The sequence below is a fragment of the Lottia gigantea genome (genome assembly GCF_000327385.1).
Source record: "Lottia gigantea unplaced genomic scaffold LOTGIsca_50, whole genome shotgun sequence".
NCBI classification, from domain to species: domain Eukaryota; kingdom Metazoa; phylum Mollusca; class Gastropoda; family Lottiidae; genus Lottia; species Lottia gigantea.
Window position 1 is genome coordinate 1,533,021 of NW_008709716.1, and position 27,152 is coordinate 1,560,172.

At 31.3% G+C, this 27,152-nt stretch overlaps 6 protein-coding genes across 6 annotated transcripts in view; 5 read left to right on the top strand and 1 right to left on the bottom strand.

Annotated features, from left to right (window-relative positions):
* Positions 1 to 430: 430 nt before the first annotated feature.
* On the top strand, positions 431 to 2,981 carry LOTGIDRAFT_193167 (hypothetical protein). Its single transcript, XM_009062298.1, has 4 exons — positions 431 to 532; positions 1,327 to 1,468; positions 1,689 to 1,869; positions 2,543 to 2,981. Exons 1-4 carry the CDS (start codon positions 449 to 451, stop codon positions 2,724 to 2,726), a joined length of 591 nt encoding a protein of 196 aa, XP_009060546.1. The 5' UTR covers positions 431 to 448; the 3' UTR covers positions 2,727 to 2,981.
* A 1,515-nt stretch (positions 2,982 to 4,496) lies between these two features.
* LOTGIDRAFT_219034 (hypothetical protein) lies at positions 4,497 to 9,262 on the top strand (the record flags this gene model as incomplete). The annotated part of the gene is made up of 6 exons (XM_009062299.1): positions 4,497 to 4,606; positions 6,103 to 6,283; positions 6,981 to 7,247; positions 8,094 to 8,291; positions 8,817 to 8,924; positions 9,095 to 9,262. The coding sequence occupies exons 2-6, from the start codon at positions 6,188 to 6,190 to the stop codon at positions 9,260 to 9,262; spliced, it is 837 nt and encodes a 278-aa protein (XP_009060547.1). The 5' UTR covers positions 4,497 to 4,606; positions 6,103 to 6,187.
* Positions 9,263 to 9,453: 191 nt separating this feature from the next.
* Positions 9,454 to 13,342, top strand: LOTGIDRAFT_165298 (hypothetical protein; the record flags this gene model as incomplete). The annotated part of the gene is made up of 8 exons (XM_009062300.1): positions 9,454 to 10,027; positions 10,177 to 10,320; positions 10,492 to 10,671; positions 10,766 to 10,823; positions 10,967 to 11,061; positions 11,368 to 11,498; positions 12,809 to 12,871; positions 13,246 to 13,342. Coding segments are annotated over 8 exons (1,342 nt in total), but the record flags the coding sequence as incomplete, so codon positions are not given.
* Positions 13,343 to 14,076: 734 nt separating this feature from the next.
* Positions 14,077 to 15,159, top strand: LOTGIDRAFT_165299 (hypothetical protein; the record flags this gene model as incomplete). The annotated part of the gene is made up of 3 exons (XM_009062301.1): positions 14,077 to 14,354; positions 14,632 to 14,713; positions 15,058 to 15,159. The coding sequence occupies 3 exons, from the start codon at positions 14,077 to 14,079 to the stop codon at positions 15,157 to 15,159; spliced, it is 462 nt and encodes a 153-aa protein (XP_009060549.1).
* Positions 15,160 to 16,391: 1,232 nt separating this feature from the next.
* Positions 16,392 to 20,985, top strand: LOTGIDRAFT_204359 (hypothetical protein). The gene is made up of 6 exons (XM_009062302.1): positions 16,392 to 16,408; positions 18,450 to 18,568; positions 19,167 to 19,278; positions 19,633 to 19,728; positions 19,966 to 20,170; positions 20,566 to 20,985. The coding sequence occupies exons 1-5, from the start codon at positions 16,406 to 16,408 to the stop codon at positions 20,140 to 20,142; spliced, it is 507 nt and encodes a 168-aa protein (XP_009060550.1). The 5' UTR covers positions 16,392 to 16,405; the 3' UTR covers positions 20,143 to 20,170; positions 20,566 to 20,985.
* A 467-nt stretch (positions 20,986 to 21,452) lies between these two features.
* Positions 21,453 to 27,152, bottom strand: part of LOTGIDRAFT_234443 (hypothetical protein) — a 16,859-nt gene continuing 11,159 nt past the window's right edge. The window contains exons 5-8 of the mRNA XM_009062303.1: positions 23,682 to 23,881; positions 23,078 to 23,187; positions 22,526 to 22,650; positions 21,453 to 21,944 (exon numbers count right to left, since the gene is read on the bottom strand). Coding sequence (XP_009060551.1) covers positions 21,882 to 21,944; positions 22,526 to 22,650; positions 23,078 to 23,187; positions 23,682 to 23,881 — 498 coding nt within the window. The 3' untranslated portion in view covers positions 21,453 to 21,881. The remainder of the gene's footprint in view (positions 21,945 to 22,525; positions 22,651 to 23,077; positions 23,188 to 23,681; positions 23,882 to 27,152) is intronic.

Genomic DNA, 27,152 nt, shown 5'->3' on the forward strand with positions numbered 1-27,152 from the left:
CAACACTTCTGATCTCTAAAACAGTAAGGAGTAAAATAGTAAGTAGACCTTATGCTATATTTAATATATTATATTTAGTATATTATTTATTTCACTTTTTTTTCTGATGGTTTTTCGCTCAAAATCTGAAGACATTATGGAGAATAATATGTTTCCACTCACAGTTTAAATTATCATATTTTGATGCTAAAAACATTCAGTTTACTTATTTTGCTTCTAATTGAAACTAAATATCTAAAGCTGAATTATGACAAAATCAATAACAATATGATATATAACTGACTTAACAATTTCTGGCATGAAAAATATGCAAGAATCTTGATTATAAGCTATCCAGGTGTATTGCAGTCATTGTAAACATAGTCAATATACATTACATACCTATCTTATACCATTCAAACAAATACAACAATATCATTCTTTTTTTTAGAATTCTACACCTACCAGAATGTTTACGGCAATTAAAACAGCATTTACCTCTAAAGGTTTAGATATGCCTGAATATACTGTGTTAAATAAGACTGAGGATTCAGTGAGTATTATATTTAGTTAGCAACACATCGTATCACGCATACAGGTTTTGACATGGTCTTATTAACCCATATTAAACTAAGTCCACTACACTTCAGTTTTTGGGCGAGGAAATGGTGCTATTTAAATCTGACCAATCAGATTGGTAGGTCGGAAATGAGGTCATGTAAACAAAACACAAAATCGCTTTTCCGCCTCCAGTTTGAACATATAAGAACACATTCTATTCAAGCAAATATTCCAAAGAAAGGTTTGACTTTCTCTTTTCTTCAAATCTTTAGTGAAAATCTTACTTAATTCCGTACCGTTAATATAAATCAAAACATTTAATGACATGCTGGTTTTATTTTGTTTACGTTCGCAAACAAAACGTCATAATGAATGATTTGTTCTGATTGGCTGATTTGACTATGAAGACAGCAGAGCCAATTTTGATTGGACAATATTTAGTTATTTTGTTCACATGTATTACCACAGTTTTGAAGTATGATGAATAGTGGCTTGGTTTGGACACGATGCTAGTAACTTAGCTGGAATTTCACACAACTAGCTATTATTACCATTTGAGGTCATTTATATAGAAGAAGATAACACCTACCCTAGAAATACCTGAAATTTAATTAGATTGTGACTTAAATGGTGTCTAGATGCACATCCAGTGATGTAATATAATTTAATAAAAATCAACCAGAAGTTGCAGTTTTTCATAAAATGTGTTTTTACATTCAACTGGAATATTTTTTAAAAGTTTTGTCAATAGTATATATAGATGATATGTTTTGTATTATATTCAAGGCACCGTCACCACCATATGAAGAAAGACAATATCCTGAAACTAAATGGGTTAGTACAAGTATTCAGGGTATGGTATTAAAGGAAGCTACCAGTAAAGGTTTCCGAAGATTATTTAATTATATTCAAGGTGCAAACAAATCAGGTATGTTAATTTGGTTAAAATGTATTTGATGCTTTAATATTGTTATCTTTGTTGCTCACATTCAAGGAGAATAAAATTATTTGTATAAAAGATTTGATGTAAGTAAAACAAATTTTGTCTATTCTAGCTGCTTGAAAAAGGGTTAGATTGAAATAAGCTAACATTACAACTACAATTTATTGTTATGATGTAAACTAGACAGTAGTATTATGATTTTCAGGTGTAAAGATAGAGATGACATCACCAGTGCCAACTAAGGTAGTACCAGGGGCAGGTCCCAATTGTGAAAATACCTTTACTGTTTCCTTCTTTATACCTCCTGAAAATGCAGCTAACCCTCCTGAACCAACAGATAAAGATGTTTTTATTGATTCATGGCCAGCTCAGACTATTTATGCAAGGTAAATAATTTTATCATCAATGCAGGCTTGTATTTATCATTCTAGCAGTTGTTAAGTCAAAGTATTTTTAATATCTAAAATTAGAATGTTACCAGTAATAACATCCAACACTCTAAGCATCCATGGTACACCTCTGTTTAATTTCTGGAGAAATGTAAATTCTTTAGTACCTGAGTATTAACCCAGTAGCAATTAAGAAAGTAAGTAGACTTAGCCTATCATTGCCTTTGATCTCCGAAACAGAAGGTCCAAGGTTCAATCCCGGCATAGGTTGAGATAATACTATCAGATTTTTCAATCCGGTTTCCCCTTGTCAGTGATGCAGGTGAGAGGGGCTGACATTGAAAAAGCATCTAGTCGTTCAGATGGGACAGTAAACTGAGGCCCTGTGTTCTACAGGCTGTGCACGTTAAAGATCCCTCGACAGTTGGAAATCGAAAAAGAACGGGCTAATGTGGCTGTCCTGGCAAAATTTCCCTTAGTGAACCTTCATGGCGTTGCCGGTCTTCATTAGCGCACATGGTGCAGAAAAGTAGAACGTAAAACTCCATTCGTTTCATTTCATTTCCAAAACATTGTTCAATTGTAGGCATACCTGATTTTATCTAAGCTAGATTCGAAAGTTAATGCCCTGTGTGTTTTGTTGATTGATGATTTATATTATGTATTGTAGAACATTTGGTGGTTTTGCTAAGGATGATGATTGGTTAACTAACAGTCAAGAATTAGCTAAAGATCTAAAAGATAAACCTTTAAATCAATCCTATTGGTTTACTGCTGGTTATGATAGTCCGTTTAAAATGTTCAGTAGAAGAAATGAGGTGTGGTATGTTAAAGCTGAAAATAGTGAACAATGAAATGGTATATCCTAATCAAGACAATATTAATGAACATTGTGAAAGTCTAAAACTGTGGTACAATGATAAACTGTAGCCTAGGGATAAGTTTTTGTTGAAGTAACTATTTGTTATTGAAGATGAAGAGATTATATTATCTTATTTAGACTCTCAGGGGAAGAAAAACAAACAGGGCTAAATCAAACATTTAAAGACTAATAGTAAATTTAAAAGGGAGTATCCAAACAATTTTCAGCTTTTCATTGTCCAGTCAATAGTTGTCTATGGAAGTCAATGAATTTTAAGATGCCTTTGGCTATCTTTGCTTCAAAATCAAGCTAGAAAGTGAAAATAGAATTCATTGAAAAAGTGGTTTGCACATTATTCAGGTATTTTGTTTAAAGGTTAATGACGTATACCACACTTGAAACCAATACTTGAACAATATTTTGTATGTCTGTTTCCACACTCTAGTATTTGCATAGATGTGATAAACGTTTAAACACGGTTTTTCTTTACCAGGGTATCATAATTTATAGAAATATTAGTCATATACATGTAATTTTTACGGAAGCGTATTAGGGCCATTCATTTTTTTTTTTTGAATTTTCAAGTTAGTATGTTGAATTTTCAAGTTAGTATGTTGAATTTTCAAGTTAGTATGTTGAATTTTCAAGGTAGTATGTTGAATTTTCAAGTTAGTAACTTGAATTTTCAAGCTAGTATGTTGAATTTTCAAGTTAGTATGTTCAAGTTACTATGTTGAATTTTCAAGTTAGTATGTTGAATTAGTAACTTGAATTTTCAAGTTAGTATGTTGAATTTTCAAGTTAGTAACTTGAATTTTCAAGTTAGTATGTTGAATTTTCAAATTACTAAATTCAAGATACCAACTTGAAAATTCAAGATACCGACTTGAAAATTCAAGATACTAACTTGAAAATTCAACATACTAACATTGAAAATTCAACATACTAACATTGAAAATTCAACATACTAGCTTGAAAATTCAACATACTAGCTTGAAAATTCAAGATACTAACTTGAAAATTCAAGTAACTAACTTGAAAATTCGAGTTACTAACTTGAAAATTCAACATACTAACTTGAAAATTCAACATACTAACTTGAAAATTCAAAAAAAAAAAAATGAATGGCCCTAATACGCTTCCGTAAATTTTCTCATATATTTTCAATTATTGTTTAAATCATTGTTATACATGTATTTATATTTCAATTAAAAGTAATTTTTGCTGTGTTTTATTTTATTTTCAAGTAGGACCTTAAGCCTAGATGGATAGAAAACTATTAATGGACTTATTCAGCTTTGCTAACAGATGTTGATTTGTGAGGTTCTATAGCACAGTCGGTTAGAGCATTGGTTCTTTACATGATGTCATTTGCTTCGTTACTTCAAGCAAATGGCGGCTGTGGGTTTAAATCTCATTAGCGTGTGAAAGTCGAATGACCTTGTATAAGTCATTTTCACTCATAATGCCAGTCAACCCAGCTGTAAGTGCCATATGGGTAATCTGGGAAATATAAATACCAAGAGAGTTGGACCAGGGTCAGCTGGTAGAAAGGATCTATTGTGAACCTAAATTGCTATCCTTGTAAAATATAGTTGTTTCTATATTGCTTTCTTGGACTTATCATTTGAAAATTTATATGTAGTCTGACTTATTGATGATGTTGCAATAATAACTTCCCTTGAAGAGTTTTCTACAAAAAGAAATTGAATAGGTTTGAAACTATCCCAACATGCAATGTTTTATTTTCATGGCTGACAGCATCGGTGGCAACGAAATATTTTGCTCAGGAATTTTGTTACCATTTACCGATTGAAACAAAGAATTTGGATTTAAAACACGGATTGAACTAGTGCCGGGACAATTTTAAACGTGAGATTGAATACATTTGGCTTTCATGAATTGACACTCGTTGTTGGTCCAATCGATTTTGACTTGTCAGAAACATGAAACTTGTCAGTTTGTTTTATTGGAACCATGTATAATTGAGTGTAGGCCGATGTAATTATGGCTTGGCAATGTCCATTAGGCGTTTCATGATTGAGTTATGTATGATTTAAATGCCTTTGACTTTAACCAACTCTCCATCCAATGTATTTTCTGAATTGTTTTTTGTTTGTTTTGTTATTCTAAATGGATTCATGAACTTATTTAATAAAATAACTATTATAATTCTTAAAAACTAGCATTAAAAGATGATGATTACGGTACCCAATTAAAAAAGTTGATAACTTTAAATTATTGAAATAAAGTGATTAAAAGATTATTTAAGGTGTATGAAAGAAGGTACCTTCACATAGTCTCTCACCTCACTCTAATTTGTGACAGGTCTATCTATGTAAGAAGTACTTTATCTTGTGACAGTGACTTCTGTTGAAGAATAACTTGTTATCTTTCAACCACCTAATCTCTGATTCGTGATGAATTAAACAATTTAATGAAAAGATTCAATTTTGTTGCAAATTAATAATGCAGATAATATTGAAAGTATATAAGATAAATAACTATTCATACACCTGTATCACATTTCCGACGTATCACATGACATCTTTTTTCACCTCAAATCATGGCATGCCTTGGTCTTAAAAGTATATTGCAATTTGAACACAAAGTCAAGTCAAGTCAAATTTGAATAGAGTTAGATAAAATGTTACTATTATGGATATACTACCAACAGATTACCTATCTCTCATTAAGAATAACACAGCAATTTATTCCAATGGCTTCCTGATATTATGTTAATCCATCACAATAATTGATAGAGATTAACATGTTTTTAATTAGTTTATTACAAATTAATTAGGGGAGAAAACCACTTAAAATGGAGGTGGAAACCACTAGGATTAAAAAGAGGCAGAAACCACTGGCGGAAAACCCACTAGGGAGGAACTTGTAAAGGGGGAAACCACTACATGCCTTTGAAATAAACACACTCAAATTCTTTATTAATAGGCCTAATAAAAAAAATTAACTTGGTGACTGTTTATAATATATACTATCCTGTAGCATTAGACAACATAATAAGAAATGATAATCTGAAATCTGAACTGTTTATTTTGTTACAGTACTGCAAGATGTTGGTTCGAAGTTTGTAAATAATTAATATTGAGTACCAGCATCATATTTTATTTATTAGATTGAGGCTTTATCTATTAGGTTGTTTTGCAAAGGAAGATTTGAAACCGATTTGGAAAGCTTATTAGTATAGATTGATGAGATATCGAACTATTTGGAAGTTGAGAATGGGAATTTGATTTGATTGGAAATAATATTTTATGCATTTTTTTTACTGTGAGAATCATTAACAGCTGCCATGGAGCTTTTTCACTTTGCCAAGCTATTTTTGTTAGTAGTATATTACTTTACAGATAATGGAGAGTAAAGAATCATTCTGAAGATGATGAGATTGACTGATCAGCCGTGAAATGTTATGTTAATCTAATAAATAGAAAAATGAGTTTAGAAGATTTTACAAGATTAAAGGTTATTGGAAAGGGGAGTTATGGAGAAGTATGGTTGGCCACTTACAAGAATGACAGAAAAAAGCAGGTACTGAACATTTATTATAAATTTAAATTTTGCTGGTCGTATTTTAGATTCTAAAAGAAATGTCATCTTGCTATTTTAATGTTGGTTGAATAAAATTTTACATTGACATAAGTTTCATAATCAAAAGCCTCATATCTTCATTCTGTCAAAGCATCATAGTTTTCTACAACTTTAGTCACCAATAGCATTGTCTGGATAGTATAATCTTTCTTATTAATATTTGAAAGGCAAAATAAGATTTGAAGATCATCATGAGACTAGAAAAAAAAAAGTATTCTCTTGACTCAGTGAATCTCCGTTTCTGATATTAGGACATCAAACTCCATTCATTTCATTTCAATTTCTGTTCTTGATATCTTTTGTATATCCAAGGGTGGGTGTATATTGCGGTTGTTCCTCTCCTTGGATCTGTACTATCCATGATATTATATATATAACAATAGGATGTTTCAATGATCTTCTTTTGAGTTATTGTCCATAACCTAGTTAAATAACATCAAAATAAGAGTTGTCTATACACAGCACAATAGATTTGTAAAGTCACAATTGACTATTTTACAAAACAATATGATGTCTTGACTTGTTGAGGATGTATATTACCCTGTGTCCGAAGCTATTTTTTAGTGCAAAAAAACAATCGTCCTTATTTTATATTGAGTTTTATGAATTTAAAACATGTGACTTGATTTGTTTGTAGTATGTATTGAAAAAGATGAATCTATCAAGAGCATCAAAGAGGGAAAGAAAATCAGCTGAACAGGAAGCTAAATTATTATCTAAATTAAAACATCCTAATATTGTGTCATATAAAGATTCATTTGAAACTGGAAATGGATATTTGTATATAGCTATGCAGTACTGTGAAGGTGGTGATTTATATAATAAATTAAAGGAACAGAAGGGTGTTCCATTAGAAGAACGGCAAGTTGTAGAATGGTTCATTCAGATAGCTATGGCTTTACAGGTAATCATTTTTATAGATAATAGAAACATGGCAACTGAAAGATGATGGATGATATTTGTAGCCAGTTTAAGATTCTTTAGTTTTGGTATGGAATAACTGGCAGACTTTGCTCTGTATGTTTTTATCTCAAACGATCCTGAAGGAGAGACAGAAAATTGCTTTATCAACAAATATTTACATTTCTACTATCACTCACTCAATAAACCAGTTAGACAAACCAGCGTTTATTTTCCAATAACTGTAGTTTGTCATGTGACAATAAGGAGTATGAATACATCGAAAACGAAAACAAGGATTGACCCAAGTTCTTTTAGCTATCAAATTTTACAATTTATTTAAATTTACAATTGTTGTTAATATTTCAATGGAATAATAAATATTTGATAATTCTATCATCCAAATAAGACTGTTGATTTATAGAACTATATTGTTAGGGGCGGGGAGATGAACTTGATTGACAGATATCGGTGAATTAAGCAACAACGGTTTCGGGTATTTTTACAATTAAAGAACATTTTGGCGTATTTTAGCAGAAAAGATAAACCAATGTAAATATAAGGAATGAATGTGGATCTTGTTATCGTTATAGGGAAATAAACGCTGGTTTATCTTGTGACAAGACGTACATGACCCGCTTCGCCGGGTCATTTGTCTTGTCACATGATAAACCAGTGTTTATTTCCACAAGGCGTACATGACCCGCTTCGCCGGGTCATTTGTCTTGTCACATGATAAACCAGCGTTTATTTCCCCATAACGATAACAAGATCCACATTCATTCCTTAAGTATTACAGTACTGTTTATAAAATAGATGTTTGTTTCAGATATTTTTTTTTTACCTTCAGTATCTCCATGAAAGAAATATCCTACACCGAGACTTGAAAACACAGAATATATTTTTAACAAAGAGTAAGATTATCAAAGTAGGTGATTTAGGCATTGCTCGAGTATTAGACAGCTCCAATGATATGGCTACAACATTAATTGGTACACCTTATTATATGAGTCCAGAATTATTTTCAAATAAGGCATATAACCACAAGGTAATCTTTAAAACTCTTTTGTAACGATAGAACACATCATTTGCACAATATCAGATAAATCTGTCTGTATAGCAAGTATTGAAAATATTCTTTATGTGAGGTTCGTTTTAGGTTTAGTAGTTGCTTTCCCTGGTCATTTATTCATGTAAAAGGGACAAACCAAAATCTATATAAATGTATCCCATAACGTATATGAAAGTTTTAACTTAAAAAATTTAGCCATTAATTTTTTTAACGCCAAAACTTTTTGTAATAGGTTACGTAACCTTTATAAGTTTGTTATGCTTTTTGCGTGCTGTTAGTAAACTACTGTACAAATTTGAGTAAAATATAAGTAGAGAAATATGTCTCCAAATCACTGAAACTGGGTCAAACTGCTTAATTGATAATTAGTACTCTCAATTTTGAATTAACCCATTTAAAAAAATTCAGTTTGATCAAGTAGATACATAGATATAAAAAGCATATTCTAGAACTATTTTCAGGTTTAATTTACAACGTTTTTAAATATGAATTTTGTTTCAGTCTGATGTATGGGCATTAGGATGCTGTGTTTATGAGATGGCTACATTAAAACATGCATTTAATGCGAAAGATATGAATGCTTTAGTGTACAAAATATTAAAAGGAAAGGTAAGTAGTAAATAAATGTAATCTTAAGCTTCTGCCTAGCGAGGTCTAACTTTTTTTTCATATCTAGATTAGTTTAATACTTATGCTTAGTTTATATTGTCACTGCAAAATCATCAACAAGCAATTCAAGGTATTACATATTTGAAATATGTTTCATATTTATTTTTCAGATGCCTTTAATGCCGAAGAAGTATAGTGTTGAATTATTAGGTTTGATACGATGTATGTTACATCAAGATGCTGACAAAAGACCTAGTGTCAATAAAATATTACGAGAACCATATATCAAGAAAAATATTGCCATATTTTTAGAAGATACAAAAAAAAGGTCAGTGTAAACATGGTTTTGTGTACCAAAGAACTGATGAAATGTGAAATGTAAATTTGCTATATAATGTTCCTATTACAATAAATTATAGAAGCAAGTTACTTAAAGAGTGTTTGATGTTTCAGCATAGGTTGTAGGTCTTCTTTGTGTACTTGACAAGTTGAAACATAATTATATATACAAATTTTTGTAATATTTCAGTCGCCGTCCATCTAGTGCTAGTAGAAGTAGACCAAGTTCTGCATCATCCAGTCGATCAGTTGCTTCAAATGTTTCCTCAGCACCTTCTCATGCCTCCCCATCACCTAATATCATTTCATTGTCACCAAGCACTGATCCTGTAGTACCATCACAACATAGACCTTCATCTTCGCATAGTAGACAGTCTGTACAGGAACCTGTGCATAGCTCACAAGTTCATATAGATCCATCAAGATCACCACCAAGACAACTGCATTCAAGACAAATATCACCACAATCTAGACAGTCACCACAGTTAAATAAGAAGTCCCCGCCACATCAGACCTCACCATCTAAGACACCAGTAGAGAAATCATTGCCAGGTGGTCAAGATTTTCCTGACAGTGTAAGTGTTGAATCAAGATCAAGTGAAATGAGACCAGGCAGTAGGTCAAGGAAATCATCAAGATCAGATACAGATTTAGATAGTAATAGTGATATAAGATCATCTAAAGATAGTATACCATCATTAAGAAACTCAGGAGATTGCAGTGATGCTCAATCTACTTTAAAAGATGAAGATGATAGTCAACAGGTATAGTTCATTTTCTAGACCCTATCTGATTTAATATAGCCATTGCTAAATAAGCAAATAAAGTACCTTGTACATGTTTAATAAAGGAGAACTTTCATATTTCATGTAGACTGGTTTTGTTATTTGTAGTTTTTGTTTGTCTATTGTAGTCTGTAGTCTGTCCTAAGAAAGATGTTAAGAAGAAGAAGTTTTTAAGAAATCATATAAAGAATAGAGGTGATAGTTTAGATGATGATAAAAGTGAAGTGGATTCTATATGTAGTAGTAAATCTAGTAAAACTATTTTTGATAATGTAAGCATCTACTAGTTATATTGCACTTTATAAAATTTTTCTACCGGTATTTTGATAAAAGCTTGTGTTCTTTTATCTTGTACAAATAATATGGCTTTGATGACTCATTTATGAAAATTCGTTCACTAACATTTGACTCGTTTTATTCAAATTCTAATGACAATTTTACAGCCAAAACCAGTTGCTAGACACCGTCCTTTACCTAAGCCACCAATTAAGATAGAGGAAGATGGTAACATACCTAAACAACGAGAAGATAACAGAAGCAAAGCTAAATCTAGTGATTCTTCATCCAGATCATCCAGTATATCTAGTTCTAAAGAAGATGGTGATGTTGAACCAACTCCAAGGGTAATGTGATGGTTTTTTTTTATGTGCTTTGGTCAAAATGAAGCGAGAAACAATTATAGCCTGCATAATAAACTTTCTATCATCTTTATTTCAGAGTTTACCAAATCTATCAGCTAGAGAAAGAAGGAGACAGAAAAACCCAGCCTCAATGTGTCAGTATATTTTCATTATCTAAATTTATGATCAAATGAATATAGACTTTAACATGTTGAGCTTTCTTCACTTCTTATATATGCTGATATAAGCTTTAAGGTAAGTAACTTAAACACAATACACTTATTTTGCTTTTCTTCAGCTGCTGAAAATCCAAATTCAGCTAGAATAAGATTGCGAAAATTACCAGAAAGACATGGATCAGAACGTATAACAAGATCAGAGAAAGCTGATAGTGTAAGTAAATCATACACCTCAGTGACCAAGGAATCTTAGTTCTAAGTGCCAAAAAACTTGGAAAGTCTGAAAATGGTGATACATGCCCTTTAAGCTTAAACATTCCAAAAGTGTAGTTTGTGTAGCAAAATCCAACAAGGTATTTGTTTATTTTTGGAATTATTATGGAAATAGATGATTTTCAAAACTTTGGCAGTGCACTAAAAATTCAGAAGTAATGTAATGAGATTTAATAACATCACAAATCACAATACAAACTCAAACTATAATTTGATTGTATAATAATAAGATTTGAAATATTTGTAGACTGAACCAGTTAGAGCTATACATCCTATAATGAAGAAACCAATCAGACAGCCCTCTATTAATGATGATACTAGTTCATCATCAGAAGAATTACAACCAAAACAAGATAGTAAAGAACAGGCTAAAAGAAGGTTAGCAACAAACCTCTCACTTATTTGTTTTAAATTGTATCTTTAAAACATAAAAAATCAACATTTCTCATGTCAACTGCTGATTCACATTCATCAAGATAAATTTTGTTGTTGTAATTGCAAAATGATTTTCCAACTAGTCAGATTGCTGACTAAATTTAAATTTGCTTACAAAGTATGATAATGTCAATGGTGTGCTAAGGTAGACTAGATTTAGCAATTTGAACAGATTGCCAGTTGGTTGCACTCTTTGAAATCTAGTTGCTCCAATCACAAAGTCAATCTTAAAACATCCTGATAATTTTTATGAAAGCAAATATTGATTTATTTCACATATTCTGTTTCTTTAAATCTGTATCTATTCTACTATCTCTTCTTACACAATCACCTTTATACTTTTCAATTTTTAATTATCACACTACTTAAAGGTATTGTAAAGAAATTCTTTAAACTGTTTTAATGTGTATTATGGACACTGTTAGCTTCAATGTGCACAATTCCAATTTTTTCAGATGTTATTGGTTTTTATGTCTTAGCAATCTTAGAGGTTCATTAGCAGCTTATGCAATAGTGGTGTTAAAGAATTATACAATTACAGGAACCTCAATAATCTGAATGAAAATTGGAATGAGGCAAATAGAACCTTTAAATGGCCCAATACACACAAAAAAATCTAGAAAACAGCTTTAATATCATATACTAGTTTAGAGGGAAAGGCCAGATTTTTATAGGCCCACATGAATTTGGGGGCGTACATTGTCTTCACCCATGTCCGTCCATCTGTCCGCAATTGCTCGTAAACACTCTATAAAGCACAATTCTTAACTGATTTTGACATAACTTGGTGTGGGTGTTCGTTATCATTGAAGAATAAACCCTATTGAAATTCAGAAAATTATTTAGTATGAGTTATTGCCTTTGTTCTTGAAAATGCGTTCAATTTCTAGCGCTTAAACACTCTAGAAGGCACGATTCTCGACAGATTTTGACGAAACTTGATGTGAGTGTTTGTAATCACCCAAGTAAGAACCCTATCGAAAATAAGAAAAATCAAAAAAATATATATATAATATATTTTTATTTAAAATTAAAGCTGCCATTGGGCATATGTTATCTTGTCTGGCAAGCTATCTTTTTTCATATTTTGAATTGGATCTGACAGTTACAAACAGTGTTGTCTGTGGCTTAATGTTGTTAAACAAAGAGAAAATATAAATGAATATTGTGCTGAAGACTGTATTTTGTGTGTAGAATTAAGACTCCCTGATATTTCACTGAAAAGTCTGACTAGAATCTGTTTATTGTTGTAGATATCAAACTTATGTTATAGATACTGAATCACAAGATGTTTGTGCTTGTCACCCTGCCAATAGGTATATCACAATCTATATTGTTTTCAATCTGATGGTGATGGAAAGTTACTTGCATGAAGATGCTGAAATTTACCCTGTAGGCCTACCTGCATGCCTTTTAAATGGCCAATAAGGGAGAATTTGATCATTATTTTATTTTCGTTTACCTTGTGTCCCAAAACCTGTCCTCAGGCTTCAATTTTTATACTCCCACATTAAAATCTCTAATTCTTCATTGATTCTTTAAGATATGATTTGCTGGGATGATCAGAACATTATTTGTATAATAAAAGATATAATTTTGATCAATTTTGAACTGCTGTGTACAGGGCCTAATTAATGTTCTCTGTGTTAAAGTCATATACAACACATTATTGTTCATATATTTATTCCAGTGGAACACGTCCACACATTATGGTGGCCACACATGAAGTGACGCTACAACAGTCCCGCACGCCAAGCATGCACGTGCAGGCTACTAAATATTCATGACATACTTAATATTCATATTACATCACATGCTCATAACACTTCTCTGTGTGTTTCTCTTTTGCTAAGCTGTTTATTTTAGATGGCATTTTTGAAAGGATGCAAATTTAGAATAAAGAAAATTTCTGCTGTTTAAGTTCTGCAAGAAATATTGAAAAAAGTTTTTTATGCTCTTCATGAATTGAGCTTGAAACTATCTATCTATAGTTTGTATGACAAAACACTATGTTTGCAAAATCCTTGTGTAACTGCAAAAACATTCATATGTTGTGTAAATTACCCACAAATTGTGCTAAAAAGGTTTGCTGATCCCTTTTCATTTCTTAAATGCCATGATAAAATCCACATTTAACTTAAGTACCCACATTAGTCACAATTCCTATCTATTGTTAACCTTTCTGACCCTATTTTCACCAAGAGTTTGTTATATTAAACTGTTTAAGAAATTTTCTCACCTTGCATGCCTATCACTTAATCTGCATCAGTTGTATCACCATGACCCTCTGGACTAGATGCAATATATAAATATGAACGGTTTATCACCTTAAAGATAATCAACTTCAATGTTTCTCTCATAAATGGACCACTGTCTATAAAACTCTACTTTCTACAGAATCTTTAGTATAAAGTGTAAGTTTTCTTTGATGTCACTGACATTGTTATTGGTTGTTTTCATAAAGTTAATATATTTTATTTTGAAGTGATGCATAAACTTACATTGCAGAGAAAGTAAAGAAATGAATAATTTTATTAGTTTATTAAATACAACATTACATCAAGAAAAAGTTGGTGATGATAAGTCTGATGATGAAGCTACTATAGAAGAAGAAACATTAAAACCTATAGAGGAGATTGAAGAAGATATATTTGATGAACCAAAGTCTAACAGTGACAACTTACAACAATCAGATAATAATTATCTAGATAATACCATACCTAAATCTGTCTCAATGCCAAGTATTGAAACTTTAGCTGATACATCCAGATTGATGCAAAGAATACAACTTTTACATACGTAGGTTGAATAGTCATAGATTATTTCACTACATTTAGGCTAGTTCCTTTGAACACCAGTTGTTCTTTACAAAGAAGCTGGCCTGGTCAGGATTTTGTCATGTTGAGAGTTCAAGTCAATTAGAGAGAATCAATGTCGAATATAAAAGTTTGATTGCTCACGGTAAATTACCGTCGGTAATATAACAGCAAAATCATATGTTATGTAGCCACCAAATTTGTTTCAAACTTCGAATAGGATGTTATGATTATATTGATTATATTTTGTTTTTTAACAGTGATTGTGTAAAGGGAGTAGGTGTAGAAAGATTAAAAAGAGCCTATGATATTTTAAATAACATAGAAGATGATGAAGTTGAAGTAAGTCTAAAAGGTTTTATATTTATGTGATACATTTCTCCTGTATTCATATTAGTACTAGCTTTAAATTTAAGCTATATTGCAGTATTAAGAGAGAGGAAGTTCATAGAAACCTGTCGAGATCAATAAAGAAATCTGCTAAATGATAAGGCAGAGTTTACATAGTTTGTACTTAGTTTTGAACATAAAATACAATACCATTAATCTACAATAATCTAATAAATATTAAGTTTTCTTTTTGAAGTGCAAAACATTTCTTGACATTTTTTTTTTCTTGAAACCACTCTTTGTTTCTTTCACGTTATGTGCTGTTCAATGTTAATTCCTATTTTGTTTTGTTTTAGCCCAAATTGGTAGCATTGCTTGGTAAAGATGATTTTGATGAATATGCTGGTAAAATCTGGCAATTGAAGTTTTGTGAAGAATCATTATTTACTGCTATATAGTGGCTGGTTTCATATTAACCAATAGAACAGTATTTTAAGCCTATCAAAGTCTCTGACATTAGACTGACAAGGAATTATGTTTAAACCACATTATCACTATGCTTACATTGTCCAAGCCTAATTATCCTAATGGGCATACACTATATTTGTATATTGCACTTGCACTCTACAAATTAAGTTTTATCTCTTTCGAATTAATTTTATAAAATTTAGTTAAAAACTTATGTTATGTAAATATTCAAACAGATAAAAATTATGTTTTGTATAAATATTAATTAGTAGGCATTATAATGTTAATAAAATTTTAATGTATTTATTATCATATATTGTATTGTAAGTAAGAATGTTTAAACATTGTAATGTAATAGACATTATTGTATATAGAAACAAATAGCAAATAAAATATATTAAAAATACATTTTCATTTTTCAGAAAAGTGGAAACAGGTCTACTTTTGAAATTTTGTTACATTAATGTTATACATGGATCCATGTTTTGACAGAACGAAAATAGAGAATAAACCAGCCTTGGATCATGACAATCCATTCAGCTAAAGCGTCTAGTTGTTCGAATGGGACAAAAAACGAGGTCTGTGTACTACAGGCTGTGCATGTAAGAGATCCCTGAATGGTTGGAAATTCAAAACGGGGTACAAATAGGGGGCATCTGTCATGGCTGAAATTCATAACGCGGCCCAATAAAGTGGGGTACAATTGGGGATGCATACCATTTTTCTTGAGAGAGAAGCATATTATATCCTCATTGCTTGTCAGGGAATATTTTGAACTACTTAGGGTTTTAAATGGAAATTTTTCTCTCATTTCATAAATATACAAAATATATTTCAAGGTTATGCCAGTTGTCTTAGAATGTATCCGGGTCCATAGAAATATAAGGTTCAGTGATTTTACAATTGAAATAGACGCACATCCCTTCTAGAAAATTCAAGTGACAACTGAAAATTCCCCTCTGACTCTGTAATATGATGTTTACAAAAAATGACTTTTTTTTTTTTTTTTTGACTTTTCTAGTGGTTAACATTTTCATCAACCCAAAGGCAAACCAAGACTCTCAGTAGTGATTTGTAGTTGATATTTCAATTCATATGAAAATGATTGCCGTTATTAAAATTACATGTATGTCTATAATAATACATGTATTACGGATTGTCAAGATTTTACTTTCAGTTTATTCCGGTAGGTGGTGTTACACAAGCGTAACTCACTTCCGGGTAAAGCTTGACAAGATGGTGGGTGTTTTCTCTTAATTTCTAAATTTTCATAGTATTTGTTTTGTTTTTTATCTTTTTGGGTTTAGACACTGGAAATGAAGGAACAGTCTATAGGGAGTAGAACTTACGTTTTGATTTGTATTTTAAAGTATTTTGCGTTTCTTGAAAGCATTATTTCCAACTTCCTCTTCCTTAATTAAAATAAAGGCACAACCCTACATTGGCTACAAATCTTTACTGCACGAGAGGAAGTCTGACTCACTCAAGACTCATAGCAAATTAGATTCATTTTCGATGAAGATTTAAGAATGATATGGTGAAGCATAAATGCAGATTCTTAAAGTTAATAATGCTTTTTCAATCGGTTTTCCCGTCAGTGATAAAGCCTACAGATTGGAGGGGCTGACCACTGTCATTATAATTTATAGTCCAAAACACTGCCTCTATTCCAGCCTCTGATAGATATTTTGACAGTAATAAAAAAAAATAGGCCATGTTTCATGTAGGATTTTCAAAATTTCCGAAAAGATATTGAATATCGCCTGTCTCTGTGACCCCCCAACTTTTGGCTTTGCACACATTTTAAGATGACCGACGAGAGATCAATTAATGGTGTAGGGGGATTATATGCTATCTAGGTAAATAAATAAGTGAACTTTCAAAAAAGAGATCGGAGGCTGGAATAGTGGCAGAGGTTTTGGTCTACTGTCAGTAGGCCTACTACTGACATGGCAATTGCATTTAGATGCATGGATGGGATATTTAACCAAGGCCCCATGTGATACAGACTGTCCATGTTAAAGATCCTTAGACAGGCGGAAATCGAAAAAATATTAGGCTAATGTGGCTGTCGTGGCAAAATTTCCTTCATTGCACACTGCGTGGTGCTGCCTGTCTTCATTTGCCAAATTAGGTGCAAAAGAGTAGGACAGTAGTAAGACTCATTTGATTTTTTAAGTTCTTATATATACAACAGAACCTTTTTATAAATCAATAAAACTAAGTAATAGATTTTTGGATTATAAAGGGATTATGTTGTATATGAAAATATTTTTGTCCACTGATTAATATGCTCTTATTGGCCAAGTTTGAGTAGTTAAAGTTTTGTACGCCCACATCTCTCTTTATGGACGTATATTGTTGGCCCCCCCTGTCGGTCCGTCCGCCCGTCAGCATTTGCTTGTAAATGCTCTAAAAACTATATTTTTTGATGGAATGTGTATACATATTCATAAAACGAAGATCAAGTTCGAATTTGAGCTATTTTCGACTGTTAGAAGCAGAGTTATTGCCTTTGCCCCAAAATCTTGAACATGCTATGACTCTCTTAGTTTTCAACCGATTTTGATGAAACTTAAAATGGATGTTATTGGACCTAAATCGAAAGGTTTGAGAAAGTTAAGTTTACTTCTGATAAAAGTTAAGGCTTTTTCAAGATTTAGGCCTCTTACGTCAGTTTTGAGGAGTTATCGCCCTTTAACCTCTATACAGTAAGTGCTTCTATCAACATCAATTGCACGGAAACACTCTAAAAAGTAAAGTGTTTGAAGGAATCAAATGAAATTTGGTATCTGCATACATATTCATGATACGAAGTTAGAAATTGAGCTATTTTCGACCGTTAAAAGCAGAGTTATCTTGAATATGCTATTACTCTCTTAGTTTTCAACCGATTTTGATGAAACTTAAAATGGATGTTTCGTTTTTATCATCCGCATGCCGTGGTGGGCGTATATGGCTGTGGTCCACTATCTTTTGTGTATTCTAAGAGGTATCTCGTAAAGTGAAGAACTGATACACTAATAGCACCCGTACAAGCTTCATTCATAAAATGTAGTGAATGTCACACAAAGTGTACCCCAATAAGTTTGAGATTCATGAGTAGTTTTGCTACCTATTAATGAAATTTGACTCTGATGATAAAGGCATGATCATGAAGTTCATGATGAAAGGAATGAATCTCCTATCTCAGCAAACACCTGGTTTTGTCATAAATTCCCATATTATCAGCTGGTAATGGTGAGAAGATTGCTAGATGGAATAATTCTCTATTTTACAGGCAGCTACATTAAAACCCTATTTAAATGCAGTACGCAATACAGTTACAGCAGCTATGTGTGTTCAAAATTTTGACTCTCAAGTTGTAGAACGTCATAATAAACCAGAAGTAGAAACGAAGTAAGTTGTTTACTGTTTTATTAGGAAATTTAACTAGCGCTTCTGTAATTCCATATAAGATTTATTTGATCTATCATGGAATCAATTTTTTTTATCTGTTTGTTTTATTCAACCTAGTCAAACTCTTTTAAATTCCAATTAATACCTTGATGTCATTTGGCTGTCTTGTTAAAATATTGTACGACACCTGTCTACAGGCTTAAAATATCCCTTTCATCTCCCTTGTAAGAAGCAAATATATGTACAGCCAATCAGATACTTTATTAAAGAAATGACTGACGATTGGTTACATACTTTCTATTGAAGGTTCTGATTGGTTGTATTTGCAAAAATACAATTTAATCAAACCGCTGCATTTACCAACTTTTATGAGGAAAACCTTATGATGGAAAGGTATTAGACAAATTTAGTTATTCCTTGACTTTGTGTAATTAAAAACAATCAGTGGGTCTTTCAGAGTTGATTTTCTATTAATTTATCAGTTGAAAAGTTATATAAAAAAAAGTAATGACTGTAAGACAGTCTAAATACTTACAGCAAGTTGCCTTATTTGACACTTGATTCATGGGTGTATTGATGATCTAAACCTATTTTTTAGATCGAGTAAAGAGTTATTATTACAGCCTGTTATTATTAGTAGAAACGAAAAAGAAAAAGTTTTAATAGAAGGGTCTATTAATTCATTACGAATAAGTATAGCCATCAAACAAGTAAGGTTTTCTTATTATTTTTAAAACAGAGAACAATCATTTTCACAAATCTGAAAGCAACAATGATGAATGAAAATTTCTTACTCACAAAAATATAGATATGTATATATAGATATATACATTTTCATTTTGTTGTGACCCCTGTGGGTCAGTCTACAATTTTCTCTTAAGATTTCTAAAATGAGCAGCGGTTGGTATGCTAAGAGGTAAATTGGACAAGTTTGTGGTAACAATGCACAATATTGTCCTGATTTTTCGTCTGATTTTTTGGTACACTGTCTCAGTTCAAATTTATGCTCCTTTAATCACACAAAAGCTTACTTCTCAACTTCTGCAACCTGTCTTTAATTATAGGCTGATGAAATAGAGAAAATTTTATGCCATAAATTTATGAGATTTATGATGATGAGAGCTGAAAACTTTTTCATTTTACGACGTAAACCAGTTGATGTATGATAGAAACCTTTTGTTATTTCAAATAAAACATATTTTTTTTATTTCAAAACTCAGAAACATTATCTGTAATTTGTATTTGTATTCTATATCTTATATCAATTTCATTGTAAAGTTAAATTTCTCCTTGTTACCGGAAAGACAATTAATATGGATGGAATGACAATTAATAGGGAATGAAATTGAGTATTGATGTTAAGATTGTCCTGTTAACTATAGTTTAATATGTTCCAGGGTTACAACATAAGTTTTCTTATCACAAATTTCCACTCAGAACAAATGTACAAACATAAACTGGTAGATTTCTTAATAACATATATGGAGGAAATTGATAAAGAGATAAATGAAATGAAGTTGGCTGTCAATTCCAGAGCTAGAATCAGTGCTGAAGAATTTTTAAAACATTTTTAACTTAATCAATTTATGTAATATATAATAAGTAAGTAAACTGGTTTTCATTTTTTTTTATGATAAGTGATGTAGAAGAAAGCCTTATGAAAAATGATTCAGATTGCTGAAATTTAGTTTTTGGCAAATTATAAAGTTATTATTTAAAAAACAATATATCACTTTAAAATGAATCAAAATCTATTGTGAAACTCTGAGTAACAACATTTTTTTAGTTTCTGTTCTAATATTTGTACATTTTATGTATTGAACACTATTTATTTTAACAGTCAAAATATTATACTATTGTATCCTATCAACTGTATTATAAGCTCAAATTTTTTGCATAAGATGTAGAATGAAAATATAACGATTATATTTTGGGGCATTGCATTCATATAATTAATAATATGTTGATCATGCTGATTAAAATTTATTCTATTTCAGATTTGTAATTGTACAGTATGTTTTCATGTTAAACATCATAAATTATCACATGACATGACTCTTTAGCAGAACCTTATTTAGTCTAAATGCAAGAGGCAAAGGGATATCCTCGAAAAAAGTTATACTGTTATTACATATTTGTTGTATGATACCATTCAATATGAAAAATACTTTTATTTCATTGTATATCAAAGTTCCAATTGAAAGCTATTCAGACGAATATTACCTTAAATGCTATATCTAGATATAGACTACTTTATACTTCTTTCAAGATAGGAAATTAATAAATGTAAAAATCCTATTACAGTGTATAGTTATTGCTGATAATATTTAATCGAGTAACAAGATGCCTCTTATAGAACATTTATATATCTGACTTAAATCATGTATTATAGCCTAATTACATTTATTTCTTTATTTTGACTTGTTTTGTTCTATCAGTTATCACGAAAGCTATCATTGATCAATTTCTCAAATTTAAATTTTGAGTGCGTCCTATTTAAAACTTGGGGGAAAAAACCTTCAGGAGATCACATATAATCAACCGGTGTGAAATTCTTGACTTCCAACCAGTAGGAACTGAGAACAACCAAAGTCTGATGCAAAAGGCAGATGTTTGTCAGCAAAACATTGATTTCTCTTTGAAGAAAAATATATCTCAAAATCAAATGTGTTCAGTCCGTTGTCTGCATTGAATTAAAAACTTTATAAAAACATTTTTCACCCTTTACCACTCAACATTTCTTATTAATCTTTTGGTCATGTAAGGCAAAATTAATGTGACACACCAGCATATTATATGATTTAAAACAAAAAAAGTTTCGTTGGCCAGTCTGCAATAATTTTATATTGGAACAATTTTCTAATAAAAAAAAAATATTTGATTTCGAATAAGTAAATAATATTTATTGTAAATACAATTTTAAGAATAAGAAAACTATACATGTTGAAATATACAACAAGGAGATTTAATTAGAATGTGATCATAAACAAATTTACATACAGGTCTGTACTAGCATGAAATGCAAAAAAATAATTATTACAGAAGTTCTGATAAATCACACATACCCTAATCTAATTCTTTCTTTTGTTTACATATCTTCCTCTGTTAAATTTCATTTAAAAAAGCTTATAAACCAACCACACTATCTTCAATTAGACTCTCTATTTCATTTTATTTTCATTGCCTTTATTACGATTAAAATCATTCATTCTATCATTCAGTTATTATTAAACCTGATTCAATGGCTGCAGTGTTTTAATAGAATTGCAGATTGCTGCACACACATAATAATTCTACCTACAATAATCGTCTATCACAGATTTGGTGCTAAATAATTCAATGTCTTCATGGCAGCTTCATAGCCCATAAAACATGCCTGAAAAAAAAAGATTTATATTTCAATAAAGTGAAAAGTTGGCTACTCTTAAGGATATAAATATGGAAAATATAAGGAAACAAACAATATGTATTAAAAGTTTAGTTCTCAACTCCAAGAAGCATAAAATAGAGTCACAATTAAACAGTTATTTCATCATAAAAGTTGAACACTTACAGCCTTAATGGCATCTTCAGTACTATAACAATGATAATTTAATAAATGACATTTCCTTGGCAACATCCAATGAGAGGGAATTCTATACTTTATTATTTTACCTTATGGCTATGCACACTAGGCAGGTATGAATGTTCCAAACATATTATACAAGTAAACATATATTTCAAAACCTGTCTGTCCCATGTTCAATGGTGAATCTTATTGCAGGTTTAGTAAACTGGAGCTCTGGACAGTTTTTAATCTTAGGAATCACTTATCTGTATTATCTTGCTGGTAAAGAGATCACAGTGACCACAATATTGGTCTGTATCAAGGATTATAGGATACCCTTTTCTTTAGACTTATTGTTTATCTGGCACTGCACCATGTAACTATATAATAGGAATGCAAATTTTACTTACAGCATTAGCAGGAAAGGCTCTTAACATTACAGGTGTAAATCCTTTATACAAAGATAATATTCCTTCTTCCTTCATCAATTGTTTGAAAACATCTCTAATACCATTAGGATATGTACCTTCTGGAGCTGAAATATTAATATTAAAAGTGCTATAGCTCCTTTAGTTTTCCACTGTTTTGCATTCTTACAACATCTTCAATGAATAGATGAAACCATGGTTTACTTTTTTATCCAAATAGCTTGGTGAGACGATGGATTTTAACCAATCAAGACCAATCCCTGTTAATACCAGAGGTGATAATCATTATTCACAAGTGTTGATTGGCTGATTTGAAAATCACTTGAAATTATGAATTATCTCTGTTATGAAAGGGTACAAAATATTTACAATATGTAATATTTTTGGACACCTTGAAGAGACAGGTGCATGATCAAAAGATAAAGTTCAAGTGGGTACTTTAATAGTTTGAATTTAAAGCATTGAACCAGCCTCGGAATTTCCTTCAATATCTGAAATATTTAAATGGTATTTATATCAATTGAACCAGCTGACCTGTCTGATATCGAGATTTCAACACATCAGGAGGAATAGCTACTGCCCAGTTAAATATACCAGCCACACCACCAGCAACTAATGTTCTACCAACACTTAAATCGCTACGACTAAATAAATAAAATAAAGCATTGTTTACCAGTGATTCATAGCTGAATGTAAACAAAGATAGACCCATAATTATTTTTTTAAGGGGTTTTACAACAATGGATATTAAAAGCCAATTTTATACAAAAAAATTTGGGTTAATCCAAAAACAAATTAAGAACAAAAAGTACCATATATTTCCGAATATAATGTGTAGTGTCTTACCACCAAATGGGCATTATATATGGGTAAATGGATTTTTTCCAGATTTTCATGGGTAAGGGGAGTGCGCATTATATTCGGAAATATATGGTACACAAATTTTCATCTTAATTAGGGCCACTAAGAAAAATTATTTAAAGTGTGTCCTAATATGTATGTTTAGTCAAACACTAAAAGCTGAATCTTGATTTCAGTTTATTATGAGCTTTTGGCTATTGGCCTAAATTAACAATAAAGATAAAAGTCTATAAAATATCAAAGGAACAAAATGATTGGGTTCCCCTAAAATACAAACCTTCCACCCTGTGGTGTTAATATGTGTTGTAACCATTCATATACCATAAAATACATCCCACTTGCTGGTAAATCTCTTAATAATGTAGCTCCAGTACCTCTATATAAACTTCTAATACCACCTTCTTTATATAATTGTTTAATACAATCCATTGGACCATTATATTTAACAGGGGCACCTTTTCCTTGTGCTGCTTGAACCTTAAAATATCGGTCGTATTTTTGTTCAGCTTATTATGAGATATACACTGAATTTTATAAATTTTTGAATTTTCGATATAAAATAAAGCTAAAACTACACAGCAATTTAAATTCTCTAATGATTTACAGTTTCATGTATTAAGAGTCTTGTAAATTCACTTTTTGAAAATGGCAGTAATACCTCAAGTTTAAATTTAAATCTAGAAAGCGAGCCCTATATATAATTTTTGTAGATTTCTCAAAAGCATTTGACACCCTTTGGAGAATGGGTATGTTCTATGAGTTACCTATAATATTAATGGTAATATTCTGAAACCAATAACCTCGATCTATTCAAATCAAAAATTATGATAATCAATCTCAATATTAAAAGAAACTCTTTCAATACATAGAAAACTAGAGCCACACGTGGCACAGAGTGGGACTTTGCAAATGTAGCAAATTGCAAAAGACCCCGAAAAAATCAACCTTCGGCGATAATTATTTCAAGTGCAAGAAAAGTCTAAAGTTGAGAAAATTTTTTAAAAAATTCTAATACCGGAAAGTAGACGTCAGACCTCACAAATGAAAGTATCAGCAGATAGCCAAGGTCAATGACCTTTGATCTTGTAAAGGAGAAGGTCTAAAAAGGTCAAGATCAAGAGATATCCATCATCAAAATTTATAATTGCACACGACTATAAAACCGGAAGTTGACATAAGACAGCAAATATAAAAGTATAAATAGATAGCCAATGCCAATGACGTTTGATCCTACAAAGGTCAAGGTCAACAAAGGTCAAGGTCAAAAATTGAAAATTTTGAATTTCCAAAACCTGTTCCTTTTTTTGAACTATGAAGCGGAAACAACCGAATTTCTAAGACAAAGTGACACAAAACATGAAATGATTGTATGTAAAGTTCCATTTTGAACAAACGTATACTTCGCGAGTTATGCTCCTGGCCAAAAATATCAATAATGAGTAATATAACCCGGATGTGCCACGCCCACCTTAATTTTTTTTGCATAGGGTAATTGATATTCCAAATGTTATGTTGTGTTTCAAATTTCAAGCTTCTACATTATTCAAGTCAAAAGATATAGGTCAACAAATGTCAACAAAGGTCAAAATCGAAATATGAAAATATCCAAATGTTAAAACCCATTCCTTTTTTGGAACTATAAAGCTGAAACAACTGAGCTGTTAACACAAACTGGCCAAAAGGATGAGGTAATTGTGTGCAAAGTCCCTTTTTTAACAAACGTATCCTATGCGAGTTATGCCCCAGCCCCAAAATGTAAACAATAAGTAATTCAACCCGGATGTGCCACGCCAATATAAGTTTTTTTTGTCATAGGTGAATTCATATTCAAAGTGTCTAGTTATATTCCAAATATCAAGGTTCTACATCAAATAGATCATAAGATATACATACACCAAGCTCAAAAAGTCGCAAATATTGTAAAAAAAAAACCTGAATTTGAAAAAATCACGAATTTCAATTTTGCTTTAAAAAAACGATTGTTATATATCTATGTAAAGTACACGAGAAGCACATTAGGAAACCAAAAAATTTACTCTCTAGGTTAATTAGGTCACGTGCTAGAGCAGTCCAAAGTTGCGAATTTGGCTTTTTACGGATAGCTATAAAACCGGAAGTACATGTCGGAGGTCAAAGGTCAAAGTATCAAATGATAGCCAAGGTCAATGACCTTTGACCCTATGAAGGTCAATGTCATCAAAGGTCAAGGTCACAAGAAATAAGCTTTCAAACTTTGAAAAAATTCAATCGGAAATTGCAAAAATGCAAAAGCGAAATTCAAAAATCGGCTCCCAATGTTTTGTAGACTTTCCACAGCAGATAACATCGACACCAAATTTATGCAGATTTAGTTTATTCCTAAAGACTTATTTCGATTTTAAGAAAATTTAGAAAATCAAGATGGCGGCTAAAGTATCACTTCCGGTCTGGATTTTATATTCTTCGTTTTTTTGTATTAGCATTTACTTACAACCTGCATGAATTCCGTTGACCTATGTCATTTACACCGGAAGTTATTCGACCGGAAGTAGATTGTACTTTCAATTGATTCCACCTTCAAAACGGGAAGTGACGTCAAAACTCTGACTGTATCATATCATTGACTTTATTGATGTCTCTTTGCATTTTAAATTTCAGATCAATCGATGCAAAAACAAAAAAGTTGCAAAAAAATTGCAAAATTCAATCGAAAAAAGTGTGCGACAAATTTTCGAATTTCGTAATTTTTCAAGTGCTATCTGATCAGAAATTACAGCCAGATTTTAAAAATGAAAACCCGAAGAAAATCGATGCAAAAATGCGCCTTCTAGAGCTAATTTACGAGTTTTTGCATATGTTGCACTGTGGCAATTACGGTATTGCAAAAATGTTCCAATTTATATTCATTAACAATGTTGCCACTGCAGAATGTTTACACATGTAGAAATGTTGATGTAGCTATTGAAGCCTAGGCTGTGTGCCCTGTGGAAATTTCGAAAAAAAAACAAACTAGAGCCACTCGTTCAAATAACAGTACTGATGCAGGGCGGGATACGACATTCGGGTACATACGAAGATGGTCTATTGCAATTACATAGATGTAAATACGTTTCTGCATCTCTAAATGCAAACATCCAAAAGTGGTTGGAGTTTAAAGTATATTGACTAGGAATAATAGAATATTTGTCAATAAATAAAGACCAATATTGATGAAATCCGGTTAAGAAATAATAAATTTGGTAATGCGCAGAACAAAAATTCAATATTTCCAACAAATTTAGAATTGGATTATACACATACATACCAAATTTGGTGAAATTCGGATAATAAATAAGAAAGCTGGTAATGCGCATGCGCACAACAAAAAATCAATATTTTCATTAAATTTAGAATTGGATTATACACATACATACCAAGTTTGGTGAAATTCGGATAAGAAATAAGAAAGTTGGTAATGCGCATGCGTACAACGCAAATTCAATATTTCCATCAAATTTAGAATTGGATTATACACATACATACCAAGTTTGGTGAAAATAGGATTAGAAATAAGAAAGTTGGCAATGCGCATGCGCACTACCCAAATTCGATAATTCCATCAAATTTAGAATTTGATTATACACATACATACCAAGTTTGATGAAAATCGGATAGTAAATAAGAAAGTAAGCAATGCGCATGCGCACTACGCAAATTCGATATTTCCATCAAATTTAGAATTTGATTATACGCATACATACCAAGTTTGATGAAATCGGATAGTAAATAA

Coding starts and splice junctions, on each gene's coding strand:
- LOTGIDRAFT_193167 (XM_009062298.1), top strand. CDS start 449: ATGTTTACGGCAATTAAAACAGCATTTACCTCTAAAGGTTTAGATATG. Junction 533..1,326: donor TAAATAAGACTGAGGATTCA/GTGAGTATTATA, acceptor ATTATATTCAAG/GCACCGTCACCACCATATGA. Junction 1,469..1,688: donor TCAAGGTGCAAACAAATCAG/GTATGTTAATTT, acceptor TATGATTTTCAG/GTGTAAAGATAGAGATGACA.
- LOTGIDRAFT_204359 (XM_009062302.1), top strand. Junction 18,569..19,166: donor AAACCAGAAGTAGAAACGAA/GTAAGTTGTTTA, acceptor CCTATTTTTTAG/ATCGAGTAAAGAGTTATTAT. Junction 19,279..19,632: donor TAAGTATAGCCATCAAACAA/GTAAGGTTTTCT, acceptor CTTTAATTATAG/GCTGATGAAATAGAGAAAAT.